General features: G+C 42.5%; 1 protein-coding gene across 2 annotated transcripts in view; it reads right to left on the reverse strand.

Annotated features, from left to right (window-relative positions):
- LOC140487770 (breakpoint cluster region protein) overlaps positions 1 to 20,319 on the reverse strand; it is a 457,801-nt gene extending 437,482 nt beyond the window's left edge. The window contains exon 1 of one of the 2 annotated variants that reach the window (XM_072587008.1): positions 18,703 to 20,319. In XM_072587008.1, the coding sequence (XP_072443109.1) occupies positions 18,703 to 20,131 (1,429 nt within the window). In that variant the 5' untranslated portion in view covers positions 20,132 to 20,319. The remainder of the gene's footprint in view (positions 1 to 18,702) is intronic. The other variant, XM_072587009.1, reaches the window with a different exon arrangement.
- Positions 20,320 to 21,120: the final 801 nt, after the last annotated feature.

Here is a 21,120-nt window from a genome sequence, read left to right on the forward strand (position 1 = left end):
TCTTTCAGTCTTCCATGGACTCCATAGGAGCTGCCAGAAGACTGGAGAATGGTGAATATCAAGCCCTTGTTCAAATATACTTCTCAGGACAAGGCAAGTACTTACAACAGCAGTCATTTTAACTTCAGTGGTAGAAAAGCTTCTAGAAAAAAAATTATTCAGGATAGGATTAGTAGACACATGCAGAAAAAGGCATAAAGGGAATTCTAAAGGGGAAATCATGTTTAACCAACAGTTCTTTTTGAAGAGTTAACAGAAAGGATCAGTAAGGGAAATGTTGTTGATGTGGTATATTGGATTTTCAGAAGGTGTTCAATACAAACCCAATGAACCTGAAAGAAAAGTTATAGCTCATGGAACAAAAAAGGAACAGTCACAACATGAATACATAATTAGCTGTGTAATTGACAACTAATCTTTTATGTCCTATTATTCAGGGACAGTAGGTCCAAGTGGGATGCTCTTCTAGAGGCAATGCAAATTCAATGGGCCTAAATGGCCTCTACCTGCACCATAGGGATTCTATGAAATGTAAACTGTGAAGAGAACAATATAGAACTTCAAAGGACAGAAAAGTTGCTGCAGTGAACAGATAGGTAGCAGATGAAGTTCACTGCAGAGAAACGTGTGGTAGGAAGAACATGAACAGATAATAAAATATGGGACACAATTCCAAAGAAAATGCAGGAGCAGAGGGACTGGGTGTGTTTGTGCACAGAACAGGTAAGGTGAAGAGAGCAACTGATAAAGCACAGTATATTCTGGTTTATTAACAGGGTTAAACGGCAAGGAAGCGATCTTGAATTTGTGTAAGTGCTTGACTCAGTGAGCACCACATTAGAGGAAAGATGTGAATGCAAAAGAGATTTACAAGAATGATCCCAATGATGAAAAATCTCAGTTATGAAGCTAGATTGGAGAGGTTAGGATTGCTGTCCTTAGAGGGGAGTTCTAATAGAAGCTTTCAAAATCATGAGGGCACTATGATGGAATGGATGTAGGTTTGCTCGCTGAGCTGAAAGGGTAATTTCCAAACGTTACTTTACCTTACGAGGTAACATCTTCAGTGGACCTCATGCGAAGCAATGCTGACAACACCTGCTTTCTATTTATATTTTTGGGTTTCTTTGGGTTGGGGATGTCATTTCCCGTGGTGAAGTCACTTCCTATTCCTTCTCTCAAGGGGTAGTAGATGGGGTCTAACTCGATGTGTTTGTTGATAGAGTTCCGGTTGGAATGCCATGCTTCTAGGAATTCTTGTGCTTGTCTTTGTTTGGCTTGTCCTAGGATGGATGTATTGTCCCAGTCTAAATGGTGTCCTTCCTCATCCGTATGACCCTCTTTCACTAGTATCCTCACATACGAATGAGGAAGGACACCACTTCTACTGGGGCAATACATCCATCTTAGGACAAGCCAAACAAAAACACGCACAAGAATTCCTAGAAGCACTGAATTCCAACTGGAACTCTATCAACAAACACATCGAGTTAGACCCTATTTACTACCCCCTGAGAAAAGGAACAGGAAATGACTTCACCACAGGAAATGGCATCACCAACCCAAAGAAATCCAAACATATAAATAGAAAGCAGGTATTTTCAGCATTGCTTCACATGAGGTCCACTGAAGATGTTTTGTAGTTTCCTCATTTCCTCTCACCTACCTTGTCTCAGTCCCAACCCTCGAACTCAGCACCACCTTCCTAACCTGCAATCTTCTTCCTGACCTCTCCGGCCTATCACCCTCACCTTAACCTCCTTCCACCTATCGCATTTCCAACGCCCCTCCCCCAAGTCCCTCCTCCCTACCTTTTATCTTAGCCCGCTTGGCACACTCTCCTCATTCCTGAAGAAGGGCTCATGCCCGAAACGTCGATTCTCCTGCTCCTTGGATGCTACCTGACCTGCTGCGCTTTCCCAGCAACACATTTTCACCACTGAAGATGTTACCTAGTAAGGTAACGAAACTTCTGGAAATGAACCTTTCAGCTCAGCGAGCAAACCTACATCCGAAACCTCAACCTTTCAAAGGATGGACATTCTTTCATTCATACTTTTAGCAAATTATGAGGTGAGGCGAGCTTTTCGGCGTGTTAACACAATCAAGAGGGCAATAGATGATTGCTTAAATAGAAGCAATGTGCAAGGATATGGGGAAAAGGCATTTAGTTAGATGCACATTTGGAGTGCTGGTGTAGATACAATGGGACGAATGGACTCCTCCTGTGCAATTGCATTTCTATGAAGTGTGTTTCTGATATGGTAACCATAACCTAGAATATAAAGTTACTTTCATTATACTTAAAACTGAATTTAAATTCAGTAACTATTTGAACTGACAATTTTTAACAAATACTTCAGGCCTCTCAATTGTCAGTTCAGAAACATAGCATTAAAAGAGACCTCAAGAATTTACTCACATGATTACTGACGAGACCTAACTGCCATAGCTGCCAAGTGACCAAGACTGGGAACTGAATACTCAAGGATATCCAATATTTAGGGAGGATAGGTAAAAAGGAAAATGAGGCACTAATAGTAAGGCATGGGTTCAGTACATTATCTCAAATAAGAAGAAATAAAAATGTGGAACCTGTTTGAGTTGAGGCAACGGACATTGCTAGATATGTTAATAGGCCAGCAAAAAGTATGATATTAATCAGCATGATATTAATCAGGAGTTTAGAAAATCACATAGAACAGTGAATACAGTAATCATGGGTGACTTAAATCTGTATATAGGCTGGGTAAACCGAAAGAGCACTAATGGTATCGCTTGTGATCCAGGATTCAAAATCTCGCCATCTTATCTTTCATCCTAGGATTTTAAAATCACTCAAACAATCCTGTTGTTTTTATAACTTTCCATGAACTACCTACATACCTGTTCCCCTATCTTCCACTGGCCAGTGGGAGGCCTACAGCATAACCCCACTACAGTGGCTGCATCTTCCTTATCATTCCTGAATTCTACCAGTCTATGGCCTCCCTGGACAAGCCCTCCAAGATGCTATCTCAGTGTGACATTCTTTTAATCAGTACTGCAACTTCCCCTATCTCTTTTACATCTCTCTCCATCATGCCTGAAATATCTAAATCTTGGAATGTTGTATTGCCAGTCCTACCCTTATCCCAATCAAGTTTCTGTTACATCCTAGCTTCATGTACTAATCCAAGTTCTAAGCTAATCAGCTTTACCGGTTTGCATTAGCCACCTTGCATTAAAATAGCTCAGGAAAAAGTATTGGTAATGTGCAGCATAATATTAATCAGAAGATTAGAAAATCATGCAGAATTTCTAATACAGTAATCATACGTGACTTAAATCTGCATTAGGACAGGATAAACCTAGAGCACTCCCCTTTCAGAATGTTCTGTACCCTCTTAGAGACATCCTTGACCCTTGCACCAGATAGTCAGCACTCCATCCTGGAGTCTCACTTGTGGCCTGTGCCTTTGACTAAAGAGCTCCCTATCACTACCAATCCACAAAACTTCTCCTAAATTAGACCTCATATAGCCCACCCTACAATGTTTGTTAACTTGCCTGCTCTTCTTTATTAGACTTACTTGATTAAAACATCTGCACTCTCCTCAATCACTCCATGTGCTGACCCATTTTTTCTGTTCCCATTCCTTGCACACTAGTTGATTTCCTCCCAAGTGGCATTAACAAACTTCTCTGCACGGATGCTGGTGCCCCTCCAGTTTAGGTGCAACCCATTCTTCTTGTACAGGTAATTCCTATACTGGAAGAGTGATCTGGATCAATGATACAGATATCCAAAGCCCTCCCACTCACATCAGCTCTTTCGTCACATGCTCTACTGGTTATCCTCTTACTTCTGGCCTATCATGTGGCACGTGGAGCAATCCCGAGATTACAAACTAGAGGTCCCACTTTTCAACTTGCTACCTAACTCCCTAAATTTCCTTTGCAGGATCTCATCTCTCATCCTGACTATGTCATTAGTACCAATACGCATCATGACCTCTGGCTGCTCACACTCCCCTTTCATAATGCCCTGTGACCCCTTAGAGACATTCTTGACGCTGGCACCAGGTAATGAGCACATGAGCACATTTTTTTTTAAAAACAGTTTGTTTTAAAATTACTTACTGGTAGCAGGCAGCGGTGTATTTTTTTCTTCACAGAAGGAGCGGGAGCAACAGGGGGAAGTGATGACGACCAGAGGGGCAGCAGGGAAGGAAAGCAGTGAGTATAAATACTCACCCTTCGCGCCAACGGTTATTTTGAGTGCGAGCGGCAGCTGAGGTTAAACGAACCCGGAAGACTGCAGCTAAGGTAAGACAGTTTATTTTAAAATTACTTACCGGTAGCGGGCAGCGGTGTTTTTTTTTTCACAAAAGGAGTGGGAGCAGCAGGGGGAAGTGATGACAACCAGAGGGGCAGCCAGGAAGGAAAGCAGTGAGTATATAAATCAGGAAGGCAGCCAAACCCAAGAGTCTACAACTGTAGTGTCTCCCACCCGTCCTCTTCCTCTAACCAGTTAATAAGGACTCTAGTTTGTTAAGGAAAATATTTTCTATTTCTTTATCAGTGACTGGTTAAAAATTTACTTTTTTGGTTTATCTATTAATTGGTTTTTAGAAAAAGACTATAGCAGAGAGGTATCAAAAAGTATTTTAACTCAAACTTATACCAAGTAATAAAGTAATTAACTAAGCAGAGATGGCTGAGCAGGTGATGTGCTGTAGCTGTATGATGTGGGAGCTGGCTGATCCCATTGTGAATGGCAGTGACCACATCTGCAGCAAGTTTTGGTTGCTGGAAGAACTCCGGATCAGAGTTGATGCTCTGGAATCTGAGCTTCAAGCACTGCGGCACATCCGAGAGGGGGAGAGTTACCTGGACGCTTTGTTTCAGGAGGCAGTCACACCTGGGAGATTAAGTAATTCACATTCAGTTAGTGATCAGGGACATCAGAGTGGGACTGTAAGTGAGGCAGGTAGGGGGAACCTGAGTTCAGGAGCCTCAGCCCTTGACCTTGTCCAACAGGTATGAGATTTTTGCTCCCTGTACGGATGAGGAAAAGGGCTCTGGACAGGATGAGCCAGCTGACTACAGCACCATGGTGCAGAAGGCCATTCAAGAGGAGGGAGCAAAAAGACAAGTAGTTGTTATAGGGGATTCTATAATTAGAGGGACAGATAATATCCTTTGCAAGCCGCATTGGGAGTCTCGCATGGTGTGTAGCCTGCCCGGTACCAGGGTGCAGGACATCTCCGATCGGCTTGAAAGGATATTGGAGCGGAAGGGGAGGATCCAGTTGTTGTGGTCCATGTTGGGACTAACAACATAGGAAAAGCTACGGTGGAGGACCTGTTTGGGGATTATCAAGCACTAGGAAGGAAATTGAAGTACAGGTCCTCAAGGGTCATAATCTCCAGATTACTGCCCGAGCCACGTGTCAATTGGCTTAGGGATAAGAAAATTAGGGAAGTAAACATGTGGCTAAGGGATTGGTATGGGAAAGAGGGATTCCACTTCATGGGGCATTGGCATCAATTTTGGATCCAGGGGGATCTGTACCGTTGAGACTGTCTCCACCTGAACCGATCAGGTACCAATGTTCTAGCGAAGAGAATAAATAGGGTGGTCAGTAGAACTTTAAACTTCTGAGTTGGGGGGAAGGGAAAGTGAAAGCGACAGGGAGTATGGAGTTAAATGGAAAGATAAGCAGCAGGATAGCATATGTGCAGGCGGATTTAAACTTGAGGCAGACTGGGAATGCAGCAAAAAGGAAGGATAACTTAGGACATCTTATGACTTCCAATATCTCTAATGATAAGAAAGTTAGCATTAAGGCACTTTACCCAAATGCTCGTAGCATTCGTAACAAAGCAGATGAACTAATGGCCCAGATCATCGTGAATGATTATGATGTGGTAGGCATCACAGAGACGTGGTTGCAGGGGGGTCAGGACTGGCAGTTAAACATCCAAGGATTGTCAACTTATGGAAAAGACAGGGAGGCGGGCAGAGGGAGTGGGGTTGCCTTGTTAGTTAAGAACAAAATTAAATCTATGGCACTGAATGACATAGCGTTGGATGATGTGGTGTCTGTGTGGGTGGAATTGAGGAACCACAAAGGCAAAAAAACCATAATGGGAGTTATGTACAGATCTCCTAACAGTGGTCAGGACCAGGGGCGCAACATGTACCGGGAAATAGAGAAGGCAAGTCAGAAAGGCAAGGTCACAGTGATCATGGGAGACTTCAATATGCAGGTAAATAATGTTGCCAGTGGATCCAAAGAAAGGGAATTCATGGAATGCTTACAGAATGGCTTTTTGGAACAGCTTGTCATGGAGCCCACAAGGTAGCAGGCTATTCTGGACCTAGTGCTAGGTAATGAACCAGACTTTATAAAAAAATCTTAAAGCAAGGGAACATTTAGGAAGCAGCGATCATAATATGGTAGAGTTCAGTCTGCAGTTTGAAAGAGAGAAGGCAAAATTGGATGTAACGGTATTTCAGTAAAGGCATGAGAGAGAAACTGATGAAAATAGGCTGGAAGCAGAGCCTAGCGGGGAAGACAGTAAAGCAAAAATGGCAGGAGTTTGTGGGTATAATTGAGGACACTGTACAGAGGTTCATCCCCAAGAAAAGAAAGATTATCCGGGGAGGGATTAGACAGCCATGGCTGACAAAGGAAGTCAGGAAATGTATTAAAGAAAAAGAGAGATCCTATAAAGTGGCCAAGCACACTGGGAAATCAGAAGATTGGGAAGGCTACAAAAACAAAAAGAGGATAACAAAGAGAGAAATAGGGAAGAAGAGGATCAAATATGAAGGTAGGCTAGCCAGTAATATTAGAAATGATAGCAAAAGTTTCTTTCAATACATAAGAAACAAACGACAGGCAAAAGTAGACACTGGGCCACTTCAAACTGATGCTGGAAGCCTAGTGATAGGAGATAAGGAAATAGCTGGAGAACTTAATAAGTACTTTGCGTCAGTCTTCACAGTGGATGACATGAGTAATATCCCAACAATTAAAGGGAGACAGGGGGCTGAGTTGAGTATGGTTGCCATTACAAAAAAAAAGTGCTAGAAAAGCTAAAAGGTCTTAAAATTGACAAATATCCTGGCCCCGATGGGCTACATCCTAGAGTTCTGAGGGAGGTGGCTGAGGAAATAGCGGAGGCGTTGGTTGAGATCTTTCAAAAGTCACTGGAGTCAGGGAAAGTCCTGGATGATTGGAAGATCGCTGTTGTAACCATCTTGTTCAAGAAAGGATCAAGACAAAAGATGCAAAATTATAGGCCGATTATCTTAACCTTGGTTGTTGGTAAAATTCTAGAATCCATCATTAAAGATGAGGTTTCTAAATTCTTGGAACAGTAGGGTTAGATTAGAACAAGTCAACTGGATTCAGTAAGGGGAGGTCGTGCCTGACAAACCTGTTGGAATTCTTTGAAGACGTGACAAGTAGGTTAGACCAGGAAAACCCAGTGGACGTCGTCTATCTAGACTTCCAAAAGGCCTTTGATAAAGGTGCAACACGGGAGGCTGCTGAGCAAGGTGAGGGCCCTTGGTGTTCGAGGTGAGCTACTGGTATGGATTAAGGATTGGCTGTCTGACAGAAGGCAGAGAGTTGGGTTAAAAGGTTCTTTCTCGGAATGGCAGCCGGTGAAAAGCGGTGTCTCGCAGGATTCAGTGTTGGGGCTGCAGCTGTTCACGTTATATATTAATGATCTGGATGAAGGGACTGGGGGCATTCTAGCGAAGTTTGCCGATGATACAAAGTTAGGTGGACAGGCAGGTAGTATTGAGGAAGTGGAGAGGCTGCAGAAGGATCTAGACAGTTTGAGAGAGTGGTCCAGGAAATGGCTGATGGAATTCAATGTGAGCAAATGCGAGGTCTTGCACTTCAGAAAAAAAGAATACAAGCATTGACTACTTTCTAAATGGTGAGAAAATTCATAAAGCCAAAGTACAAAGGGATCTGGGAGTGCTAGTCGAGGATTCTCTAAAGGTCAACATGCAGGTTGAGTCAGTGATTAAGAAAGCGAATGCAATGTTGTCACTTATCTCAACAGGGTTGGAATATAAAAGCACCGTTGTGCTACTGAGATTTTATAAAGCTCTGGTTAGGCCCCATTTGGAGTACTGTGTCCAGTTTTGGTCCCCATACCTCAGGAAGGACATACTGGCACTGGAGCATGTCCAGCGGAGATTCACACGGCTGATCCCTGGAATGGTAGGTCTAACATATGAGAAACGGCTCAGGATCCTGGGATTGTATTCATTAGAGTTTAGAAGGTTAAAGGGAGATCTAATAGAAACTTACAAGATAATACATGGCTTGGAAAGGGTGGACACTAGGAAATTGTTTCTGTTAGGCAAGGAGACTAGGACCCGTGGACACAGCCTCAGAATTAGAGGAGGTAAATTCAGAACAGAAATGCGGAGACATTTCTTCAGCCAGATTGTGGTGGGCCTGTGGAATTCATTGCCGCAGAGTGCAGTGGAGGCAGAGACGCTAAATGTCTTCAAGGCAGAGATTGATAAATTCTTGATGTCACAAGGAATTAAGGGCTACGGGGAGAATGCGGGTAAGTGGAGCTGAAATGCCCATCAGGAGAAAGCGAGGACTGCAGATGCTAGAGATCAGAGCTGAAAATGTGTTGCTGGAAAAGCGCAGTAGGTCAGGCAGCATCCAAGGAGCAGGAGAATCGACGTTTCGGGCATGAGCCCTTCTTCAGGAATTCCTGAAGGGGTCATGCTTGAAATGTCCATCAGCTATGATTGAATGGTTGAGTGGACTCGATGGGCTGAATGGCCTTACTTCCACTCCTATGTCTTATGGTCTTATCCTAGTGTCTTGCTTGTGGCCACAAAAATGCCTGTGCCCCTGACTATCAAGTTCCCAATCACTCCCAGTCCACAAAATTTCACCTAAATTGGCAACTTCAAGTGGGTATTGTAGGAACATTGTACATGATCATTTAGTAACATCCTAGCAACATGGTTAAGCATAAAACAAATTAGGGTTATAAATATGTACTGTAACACAATAAGTGAGACTATTTGGAGGATGGTGATTGCAATATTCTAAAGAATCTGCCACTATTTAATATTTGCACAATGCTTCTAAGTAGATCAGTAAATACTCACGAGTCATCTAAAGTCTACATAATGCTTGTAATATTTAACCGTTAATTCCACCTATCTCTTTATGGACACAATTTAAAGACATGCAACTGCAAATAATTTTGGTCAAAAGCAACTGCAATTTCTAGCTCCAGATCAAGTGAGTTGTCACATAAATAGAATCAAGACTCCTCATTCCACAGAGTATCTGCTTCCATTCAAAAAGATTTACATCTTAAATTCATCCATCTACCTTGGTCAGCAACCCTAAATGTCCTCTTTTTTTTAAAAAACTCAGTTTTGAAATACTAAATTCCATCCAACCTGGAAGTAACTCCAAGAAGAAAAACAAAAAAGTTTCAGATCTTACTTTATTTTGTGTGACATGTGAACAATTAAGTTTAATTCAAAGTTATGCACCCTTATTCTAAACGTATCCATCCCATCATATAATAACTTTTCTTTACCTCCTCTTTACCCCCTTCTGCTGTCAAATTCCACTGCTCTCATTCAGATATTGATTAGTTTTCCTATAGTATGGAAACAGGCCCTTCAGCCCAACAAGTCCACAGTAACCCGCTGAAGAATAACCCACTTAGACCCATTTCCCTACCCTACACTTAACCCTGACTACTGCACCTAACACTATTGGCAATTGAGCATGGCCAATTCACCTGAACTGCACATCTTTTGGATTTTGGGAGGAAACCAGAGCACCCAGAGGAAACCCACGCAGACATTGAGAGAACGTGCAAACTCCACACAGATAGTCGTCCAAGGCGGGAATCAAACTGGGGTTTCCGTGGCTCTGTGAGGCTACAGTGCTAACCACTGAGCCACAGTGCTACCCATAAACTGTGTGGGGCTCGATCAGGATTTGAACCCGGGACCTCTTGCACTTACTGCATCAGTCCAAAGCGAGAATCATACCCCTAAACCAACAAGCCACTTCATCAACCCAACAGGCATATTCTACCAATCCAATTCTCAAATCTGATCTTCAGTATTCCACCACCTTCCCACTAACTTTCAGCAGTTTCAGACATGACTCCTCCTTGGAACAGCCTCTCTTAGCATCTTCAGGAAGGCTCACTGAGAATACTTAGTCGTGGCTTATTACAAGCAACAACCTCAAATGCTCATTCCACTTTTGCCAAGTTTATCAGCCAAGGTGCCCACTGGGGGAAAACCTTCCCAATTTCCTTCATGTCCAACTAAACCCTCCCACTGAAAACTCTATGGACTCTATCGGATCCACTCTTCACACCTGCATCCAGACCAAAGCTTTTGTTGACTTTACTGTAGATGGTAATATCAACATCATGGCTTTGACAGGAACTGCTGAGATGCTGATGCCATTCCAGACCTAACATGGCAATGAAACAGCACTTATTACCAAACTGTACCTTGACCTGACCCTGCTCCTCTGGCATGTTTTTTGTCCTCAAAATTCACATTCTCTTCCACCCATCCAAAAATGATAGAGGTATCGTTGAGGCACCTTCATGCTCTCCTCTCTTGGCCTCTGCACCAAATGACATTTTATCCTCAGTGAATTCAACTTCCATCTCAACTGCTCTGAGCTCTCAAACCTCCATCAACCCTAAATCTCTCTCCCAAGTAAATTCCAACTCCTCACGATATATCTACAATCAACCTCTTAACCTCAACATCTCACATGGTCTTGATATTCCCACTGTATCCATCACAGACAAAATTATCACTGATCACCTTCTTTTACAATTCACCACCCACATCCTCCACTTTATCACTTTCTGTATCAATGCTTGGAAGAAAGTTATCCCCCAACTGATATACAGTTGCACTTTCAAAACCACACCAACTAGCCACCAATCCTCTATGCATCAAAATGTTTCAGTTGTAACAGATACATTCAACTGAACCTTTGTTTTTGATGACCCTGTGAAAACTGCTCACTATTCTGGGATCTTCCTGCAAAAGAAATGCAAGATAACTTCTTTTCTGTACATCTTCTAATGGCCGCCCTTCCACAAACTCTCACTTCTTTCCAGTTTCTCTCCTAGCTTCCCTTGCAACGTCTCATTGCTCATCTTGTCCAGAAGACCCACTTCCTTTACTCCTTACCTCATTTTCACTAAACTCAACGCCAAACAACTTACTAACCTGGTACAGATAATAACTCACAGTGCTAATCGTTTCCTCTCCCTTTAAAGTAGGAGTCATTATGCCTCTCCACAAAACATTCACAATTACAGCAAATGTTGCTTTAATTGGCACCTTACGAACCAGCAAAAATTATATACCTGAAATACAGAGGTTTACCATAATATATGAACTACCGCAATCTTCGATGTACCACAAGTAGCCAGTGGAAGGTGCGAGTGAGAAGGGTCTCTGCCATTAAACTTTATTTAAGGCAAAGTTGCATTATTATTTAAGTGATTTATTCCGTAAATGAAGTATAACAGTGCTGTGTATACTCCCTACATTATGTTTCTATGACTTAGCATGTGCCTTTACACTGATTATGTGGACCACTTGATCAAACTGAATATTTGTTCAACCTGCACACCCCTGTCCCACAGGTGCCAGTTAATAAAAGTTTTGCTGTAATTCCAAGTCCCTTGATAGCTATCACACCACCACTTCCTTTCCACTCAAAATCCTGGAATATGCTGTTGCTCCCCACACCCCCAGTCTGATCCTATTTGTCTCAATCTTCCAAGAATCCTTGGGGAAAGGAAACATCTCAGAGGACTGGAAAACTGCCAATGTAACACCCTTTTTCAAAAAAAGGGGGCAAAAAAAACTGGTAACCATCAACCAGTTAGCTCAATTCATCACTGTTATAAAGGAAGCCATAGTAAAGCATTCAGAAATACATAATAATGAAGCCATGCTGACTTTGTGTAAGGGAAAATCCTGACTGACAAATATACAGAGGAACCTCAATTATCCGAAGAACACAGGCTGAGAGTATTTAATTTAGTTAATTGAATGCTGGATAACATAGAAGAAGGGCTCATGCCCGAAACGTCGATTCTCCTGCTCCTTGGATGCTGCCTGACCTGCTGCGCTTTTCCAGCAACACACTTTCAGCTCAGATCTCCAGCATCTGCACTCCTCACTTTCTCCTATAACATAGTTTAGCCAAGTATCGGGACCTTGCAATCTTGCCGAATAATCCAATATTCAGATAAATCAAATGCCAGATAATCGAGATTCCTCTGTAATGGCATTCTTTGAGGAGGCGAACAAGTAGAACACAAAGGTGAACCAGCAGATGTAATATATTGGAATTTCCAAAATGTGCTTACTCAGGCACCACAAGATTAGGCTGCTTGGATATGAGCCCATGGTGTTGGGGGTAGCTTATTTAATGGTTAGAGGATTAGCTAACCAATGGAAAACAGAGTTGAAATTGGGGGTATTTTCAGAATACAACCTCTAATTAATGTGGTCTTTACAAGATTCAGTGTTGGGACCACAATTAGTTACAAAATATATTAGTGCAGTGGATAACACAAGTAAACATACTATAGCCAAGTTTGCAGATAGCACAAAAATAGGTGCGAAGGCAAGCGGAGAGGATGAAACAATATCTTTAGTGAGATATAAAGGTTAAACAAATGGACACAAATTTTGGAGGTGGAATACAATGTGGAAAAATGCAAGATCTTACTCTTCAGCATGCAGAAATAGAACTGAATATTATTTAAACAGAGAAAATTTGTAGAAAGCTGCAACAGAGGGAGTTAGGAGCTCTCATGCATAAATCACAAAAAGTTAACATAACCTCAGCAGGTAATAGGAAAGGCAAATGGACAATTGGCCTTTATTTCAAAGAGAATGGAGTTTAAAAATAGGGACGTCTTGCTAAAACAATAGAAGCTCCTAGACAGACCACATCTGCAATACTGTGAACAGTTTTGGTCCCCTTATTTGAGGAATGTTATACTGGCATTTGAGGAAGTCCAAAGAAGGTTCACAAGGTTGATTCAAGGTACAGAGGGATTTTCTTATGGGTATATTGGGCTTGTATTTAGAAGAATTTAGTATTTAGAAGAATGAAAGGCGACCTTACCGAAACATAAAAAATTCTTAGCAGGCTTCAGAGTGGATATAGAGAAGTTGCTTTCGCTTTTGGGAGATCCTGGGATTGGAGGCTATAACCTCAAGAGTAGGGATCTCCAATTTGAAACAGATTAAGAATTTTACTCTCTCACAGGATAATAAATCTGTAAATGTTTTTATCACGGAACATTATCAAGGCTTGATGTTTAAGTATATTCAAAACTGAGATAGACAGTCAGGAAGGGTTATGGGGATAGGCAAGAATGTGGAGTTGAGGATTATCTCACTAAATGACAAAGCAGACTCGAAGGGCTGGGCCTAATTCTGCTCCGACATCTTATGGTCTTAAAGAACTTTGTGCTCAAATCTCTCCAAACCTGTTTCCACCCCAACAAAATCCAAAATAGCTCTTATCAGAGTTACAAATGTGACAGTGACAAAAGGTAAACTACTCCCCATTATCCATCGCAACCTGTCACCACACCACATCATCCTCATCTAATGTATCATCATGCAGTTGAACAGTACTCACTCACCTGTTCCACATTCTTATCCAATCATAACTGCATTATTTACAATGGTTCCTTTTCCTGCTCCTACATCAACACCTCTGATATTCCCAAAAGATATAGCTTGCTCCTCTCCTATATTGTATCTACAAGCTGTTCTTGGTCAACTCAATTGCACGGTATTAGTTTTCATAACCATACTGTCAACATTCAGTTTTACCTCAGCACTATCCTTCTCAAATTTTCCATAACTGCTAAATTAACAGACTGCTCATTTGGTCCTGATGTCTGATAGGCAAAACTTACCTCCAAATAAACATTGAAACTACAAAAGCCATTGTCTCTGGACTATGTTCCCAGCTATAAACTCCAGCCCTCTGTAGTCTGGACTGTTCGAAACTTTGATGTCATAAATTACACTAAGAGCTCAAGCTGCAATTTTTGAGAAAATTTGTAGCTCAGGTTGAGATTCAAGTTATAAGTTTGCTCACTGAGCTGGTACGTTTGTTCTCAGACGTTTTGTCACCATGCCGCACAACATCATCAATGAGCCTCTGCTGAAGCGCTGATGTTCTGTCCCACTTTCTATTTATGTACTCTGGTCTGTTAAGGTGGGTGATATCATTCCCGGTTCTTTCGTCTCAAAGGTTGGTAAATGGGGTCCAAATCAATGTGCTTATTGATGGAGCTCCGGATTGAATGCCTGGCCTCTAGGAATTCCTGTGCGTGTCTCTGTTTAGCCTGTCCTAGGGTGAATGCGTTGTCCTAGTCGAACTGATGTCTTTCTTTGATTGTGTGTAAGGATACTAGTGATAGCTGGCTATGTCTTTTGGTGGCTAGTTGGTGTTTGTGCATCATGGTGGCTAGTATTCTGACTGTCTGTCTGATGTAGTGTATGTTGTAGTCCTTGCAAAGTATTTTGTATATGACATTCGCTTTGCTAGTTGTTGGTACATGGTCCTTTAGGATCATCAGTAGCTGTTTCAGTATGTTGGGAGGTTTATGGGCTACCTTGATGCCAACAGGTTGGAGTGGTCCGGTAGTCACCTCCAAGATGTCTTTAATGTATGGTATTGTGGCTACAGTCTCAGGGCGTATTGTGACTTCTTGTTTGGGTTTATTGTTTAAGAATCAGCAGACTGTGTTTATCGGGTACCCGTTGTTAAATACGCAGTACAGAACATAGAATATTACAGTGCAGTACAGGCCCTTTGGCCCTAGACGTTGCGCCGCCCTGTAAAACCAACCTGAATCCCATCTAACCTACACTATTCCATTCTCGTCAACTCGTGGGCGGCACGGTGGCACAGTGGTTAGCACTGCTGCCTCACAGCGCCAGAGACCTGGGTTCAATTCCCGCCTCAGGCGACTCTCTGTGTGGAGTTTGCACATTCTCCCCGTGTCTGCGTGGGTTTCCTCCGGGTGCTCCGGTTTCCTCCCACACTCCAAAGATGTGCAGGTCAGGTGAATTGGCCATGCTAAATTGCCCGTAGTGTTAGGTAAAGGGGTAGATGTAGGGGTATGGGTGGGTTGCGCTTCGGCGGGGCGGTGTGGACTTGTTGGGCCGAAGGGCCTGTTTCCACACTGTAAGTAATCTAATCTAATCTAATCTAATCTTTATGGGCATTTAAATGATCATTGAATAGGCATATGGACAAGTCTACAACTGTTGCAGGCAGTGCATCCCACATACAGATATTTTTCTTCTGCTGCTCATAGTTCTTGGGTGGGCTACAGTGTGTGGTGGCACATTTAAATAATGTCCTGACACAGCTCCATTGTAGCTGTTAGGATCATTTCTCCGGTAGTTGAATATCTGGTCTGTGTGTGTTGCTTTCCTGTAGACACTGGTCCACAGTTCACCATTAACTGTTCATTCCACTGTGACATCTAGGAAGGGGAGTCTGTTGTTACTCTCTTCCTCTTTGGTGAACCTTACACCAGTAAGGATGTTGTTAATTGTATTGCAGGTTTCCTCTAATTTGTTCCGTTTCATGATGACAAAGGCATCATCCATATAGTGGACCCAAAGTATGGGACGCATCATGGCGAGAGCTGTTTGTTCTAGTCTCTGCATCACTGCTTTTGCTAAGAATCCTGATATTGGTAATCCCATTGATTTGTTTGTAGGTCTTGTCATTGAAGGTGAAGTAGGTAGTGAGGCACAGATCTACTAGCTTGAGAATGCTGACCTAGCTGATGGAGTTGGTGGTGTCTGGTGTTTGTGTCCTTGGTTCATCTAGTGTTTCTTTGGTCAATAGAGAAATGCAGACTAGCATCTACAGAAAAGCAACACACTCAGACCAGATACTCAACTTACAGGGGCAATCATCCCAACATCCACAAACAGAGCTGCATCAGGACACTATTTAAATGAGCCACAATGCACTGCAGCCCACCCAGGAACTATGAGGAGAAGAAAAATACCTATACAGCGTGTTCAACAACAACAGGTACCCAATAAACATCGTCCACCGATTCTTAAACAATAAACTCAAACAAGAAGATACAACACACCCAGAGACTGTAGCCACACTACCATACATCAAAGACATTTCAGAGATGACTACAAAATTACTCCAACCTTTTGGCATCATGGCAGCTCACAAACCTACCAAACACACTGAAACAGCTACTGATGATCCTAAAAGAACCCTGTACCAACCACCAGTAAATTGAACATCATACACAATATACCCTGCAAAGACTACAACAAACACTACATAGGACAGACAGACAGAAAACTAGCCACCAGGATACAACAGCACCAACTAGCCACCAAAAGACATAACCAGCTATTACTTGTATCCTTACACACAGTCGAAGAAAGACACCAGTTTGACTGGAACAATGCATCCATCCTAGGTCAGGCTAAACAGAGACACGCACGGGAATTCCTAGAGACCTGGCATTCAAACCGGGACTCTATCAATAAACACATCCATCTGGACCCCATTTACCAACCTCTGAGAAAAAGAACCAGAAATGATATCACCCACCTTAACAGACCAAGATACATAAATAGAAAGACAGAATACCAGCATGTCCACAGAGGCTCACTGATGATGTTACTTATCATGGTGACAAAATGTCAGAGCAAACCTACCAGCTCTGCAAGCAAATTTACAACCAGAGCTCAAAGTTATGTAATCATTAAGACTGTCTTTTATCACCTCTATAACATTTTCCCATTAACCAGGTCTTGCCTCAACTCAGCTGCTGTTGAAACCCTTATTCATGCCTTTGTTATCTTTGGCTGACCATTGTGATGCAGTTTTGACAGACCTCCAACATTCTAGCCTCTGTAAAACAGAGGTAACCCAAAACACTGCTGCCTGGGTTCCTACTTCCGCCAAGTCATTTTCACCCATTAGCCATACTCCTAACCATGTTTGAAAAATTCTCAACTTTGATTTTGAATTTCTATTCGGACTCCTGTAATCTCCTCCATCTCCACAATTTTCTATGAGGTGTCCTACTTCTGGCTCTTCCTGAGCATCCCAAATATTAATTTTTTCACCAATGGCCAAGCTTACTGCAGTGAAGGCCTGAAGCTGTGGAATCCCTTACATCAACCTCTCCACCTCTCTTTCTTATTTTAAGACATTACTTACGACCTAGTTCTTTAGCCAAGATTTTGACTGTCTGCCCCACTAACACATTTCATGGCTTCACATCAAATTTACTTTGTAATATTTCTGTAAATTGTTATGTTCAAGTTTATTATATTAAATACATTATATAAATTAAATGCAAGTTGTTTTAAAAAATATTGTTTCACATATGCAACAATGTGACACCTTAAAGCACAACCTTTGTGGGGCAGGCTAACTATTTCCCCCAATGAATTAATTTTGGGTACGAGTAAGAAGCACTACTGAATGAAACTATATGAAGTAGATGAATGTAGTTTAGCCAAGACTAGAAATAAACAAAATGTTTAGAATCAATAAGCCCTGTAGTGGTAATAGTGGTATTCATTAAAATATGCAATATATAAAAAAAATTAATGTCAATGCAATAGATTTTAAATGTAATGAAAAGATAATTCAAACACTCTGTAGGATTAGAAAAGAAGAATATCAATGTTGTGGGTTTATAAAACTTGAGAAAGACCACACCCTGGTTGAAAAGCTCAAAAACACATACCCTTAATGCAACCTCATACTGCCAACTCAATTTGTAAACATTTACACTGTAGCAGAAATGACAGCTTCCTGCACACGTATTTCCAAAGGAGGACTAGCACTTGCAATCCTTTGGAAATAACAGTGCCTCCTTAACTGACAAACAGATTGTGGAAAAGGTAACTAATAATCTTCAGGGAAAGCAGTTGCATATTCACATCTGCTCCTTGAATTATGTAGTTATAAACATTCTTATATTAATACGTACTTGCGAATATCTGGTACTACATTTTACTTGATGTTTATTTCCAACACATAATTAACCAGATTTGAATTCAATGGTTCCAAAGTCCATTAGTTCATGTTAACCTACAGAGTCCCACCAGCAATAACTCAATATTTGAATTTTACTTTTCCCTTACAGATCAGACACTAATCTTAACAATTCATTCAGTTACAAAAAACATTTGTAATTCGTGCATTATAGATTATGGCTGCCCTTATTTCCTCATGCATTGCTTTGATTTCAAGACTGATGCTAAATTGAAATAGTTAAAAAGATTTCTTATGTCAATAAACCTATACTAAAAACAAAATATTGCTGATGCTGAAAATTTTTAATTAAAACAGAAAATGCAGGAGAAACTCAGCAAGTATGGCAGTATCTGTGGAGAGAGAAACAGAGTTAACATTATGACTAGTTGGACTCTCTACACAAACCTGAACACTATTAGAAAAACAATAGTTGTAAATTGAATTGCAAAATACTAAATGCTACCAGTAGTGTAAAAAGTTCAATAATCTGTGGCTCACCTTCAATGGTTTGTGTGTTTATTATGTCTATTTTTAAATTTCTCTCAGAAAACAACAGCTGAAAACATGATTACCTGGGTCTCCATGGAAACTGTCCTCTTCAGTACTCCTGTGGGCAAGATCAGCTTCAGTTGTCCAAATTTGTCCTGACTTCCTGAGACCAACCACCATTGCTTCCTGTACAGTAACTTGGTGTTTGTGTCTCTTTTGTGACTGTGGGGTGGGTGGACTGCTACTATCAAAAGACTGTTGCGAGTTTTGAGAGGGAGACCGACTTTTTTCCCGAAAAGTATGATAGGTGGTGGGGCTGGGAGAAACATGACTCGACTGGCCAGAAGAAAAATCATCCTCACTTGAAGTTAAATTTTCATTTGAACTGCAGTCTGGAGTATACCCTCCACCAACATCATCAGCACCAGGTGAATAGGACCTCCGAGGCCATGTTAGATGCTTCTCATGATCTCTCGTGCTCTGAAATCTTCCACAGTCTCTCAAGACACCACTGGGTTTACTATCACTATCTTGCATCATTCCACCAATATAAACACTTTCATATGGCTGGAATTCTTGCTGCCAAGGTTCCTTGTCAGGTTTGCCTCCATTGGCAGTGGCACGAATAAGATTATCCTTCAAGAATCTAGGATTCAGATCCATGTCATCATACTCTGGGTCGTACCCAGAGTTGCTGTCTGTTGACCTACCTCTGTATGTGGGCTTGCGGTAGTCCACTGATCCCACAGTACTGGGGAAAGAGTGTAATGATCTCTTCCGCTCCATCTGCATGGCCTGACTCCCAATGGTACTGATCTTGTCAGATACCTCCTTGTCATTGACTTTCACCAATCCTTTTTCGTGATGGTACTCTACATTGACGTACAGAGGTTTTTCCATACCTTTGCCATCCCCAGCAGAGTGGGAATTGGTTCTCTTGATTCTTTCAAAATTGGACCTCAATGCAGCCACACTTGTGCCAGCTCCGGCTTTATCTTTTTTCTCAATCTGTTCACAATCTTGGCTGAAACCTCGTCCTGGGTCCCTCTCTGGCGTGGCTGTCGCCCTCCTCGTAGAGGACGCCCTCTGTCTGGTCGGTGAGCCTTCCATCTCACCTCTGGTCTCTATCATCCCCTCTACCCCTTCGGTTTGCCTCTTTGCATTGCCCTCCCCGGGGAGGCACACAGGTTCTTCCCCCTCCCCAGAGGCAGGATGATGGTGCAAAGAGTCCTGAGGCATCTCGTCGTCCTGTTCCATGAGGACCGTGGACTTTCTGAAACCCCACCGTTGCTTGTCGTAGCTCTTCTTCTCCTTGGCCAGCAGCGTCTGGAGGTAAATCATGCGAAACCGCTCCTTGTTTACCTCCAGCTCCAGTTTCCGAATGCTGCCTTTGCAGCTCTCCAGCTCTTGCTCAATGTCGCCGACGCTCTTGAGCTCCATCTTGGGCGGCTCAGAGTCGGGGAACTGAGCCTTCCAGGCTTCCACGAATCCCACTGGTTCCACCATTTTCATCGCAAGGGGACGGCCAAACAACGACAGCAAAGGCAACTCATCCACCCCAGGCACAACGAGAGCCAAATCCAGGACAAACCACCTCCCCCCCACCTCCAACTCCTGGCTTAACGCGCGCTACCGGTCACCGTTACCAGCGACGGTTCGCGGCCGCTCGCGCCGCGTCTCACGCCCATTCCCCTCGCGGGACAAACAAAGCGCCGCCCCCACCCTCTCGCTCGCGCCCAGCGGAAAGGCGGGCTCACAAACTGCGATTGACGTGGCAAGCAACCAATCATCGCCTCGTTGTCCTTCCCCGACCTCTTTTCAAATGATGTGGAGGTGCTGGTGTTTGACTGGGGTGTACCTTTACCCAGCACCAGGTCACAGTCCAACAGGTTTATTTTGGAAGCACTAGCTTTCCGAGCGTTGCTCCTTCATCAGGTAGCTGTGGATCAGACCATAAGACACAGAAATTATAGCAAAAGATTACAGTCATGCAACTGAAATAATGTATTAAATAAATCTAGATTTCTGTCAAGCCTTTCATCTTTTAGAATGGGTTGCAGGTTTCCGTTTATTAATATGTAAATCCCAGAACTTCTTTTAAGTCACATTCACGAGATAACTTAAGGTTTTATTTTTTAAAAGAAGACACCTCAGCTCAGACAATACATGAAAGGTGTGAGGTTAGAGACCGTCTCTGTCGCAACCTTGAGTCAGACTGGTTCTAATGCCGAAGTGGAATTTACAAAATATTACATGGGTTGACTTCCAAATAAACCTGTTGGATTATAAGCTGGTGTTGTGTGATTTTTATCTTTTAAAATGACCTGCGCCCGGGCCATAGGCCAGGGTGTGGGCTGTTTTAGGTGGTCTGCTTTTAATTTTTCTGAATGTGTCTGTTCTTGGCGATGTTTGCCCCCAGTATGGGAGAAGTTTATCGGCCATTCTTCACATGTGAATCTGCCCACTACCTCAGGCATCATGGCTGCCCCCAACCGTGTGTG

The sequence above is a fragment of the Chiloscyllium punctatum genome, chromosome 17 (assembly GCF_047496795.1).
Source record: "Chiloscyllium punctatum isolate Juve2018m chromosome 17, sChiPun1.3, whole genome shotgun sequence".
NCBI lineage: Eukaryota > Metazoa > Chordata > Chondrichthyes > Orectolobiformes > Hemiscylliidae > Chiloscyllium > Chiloscyllium punctatum.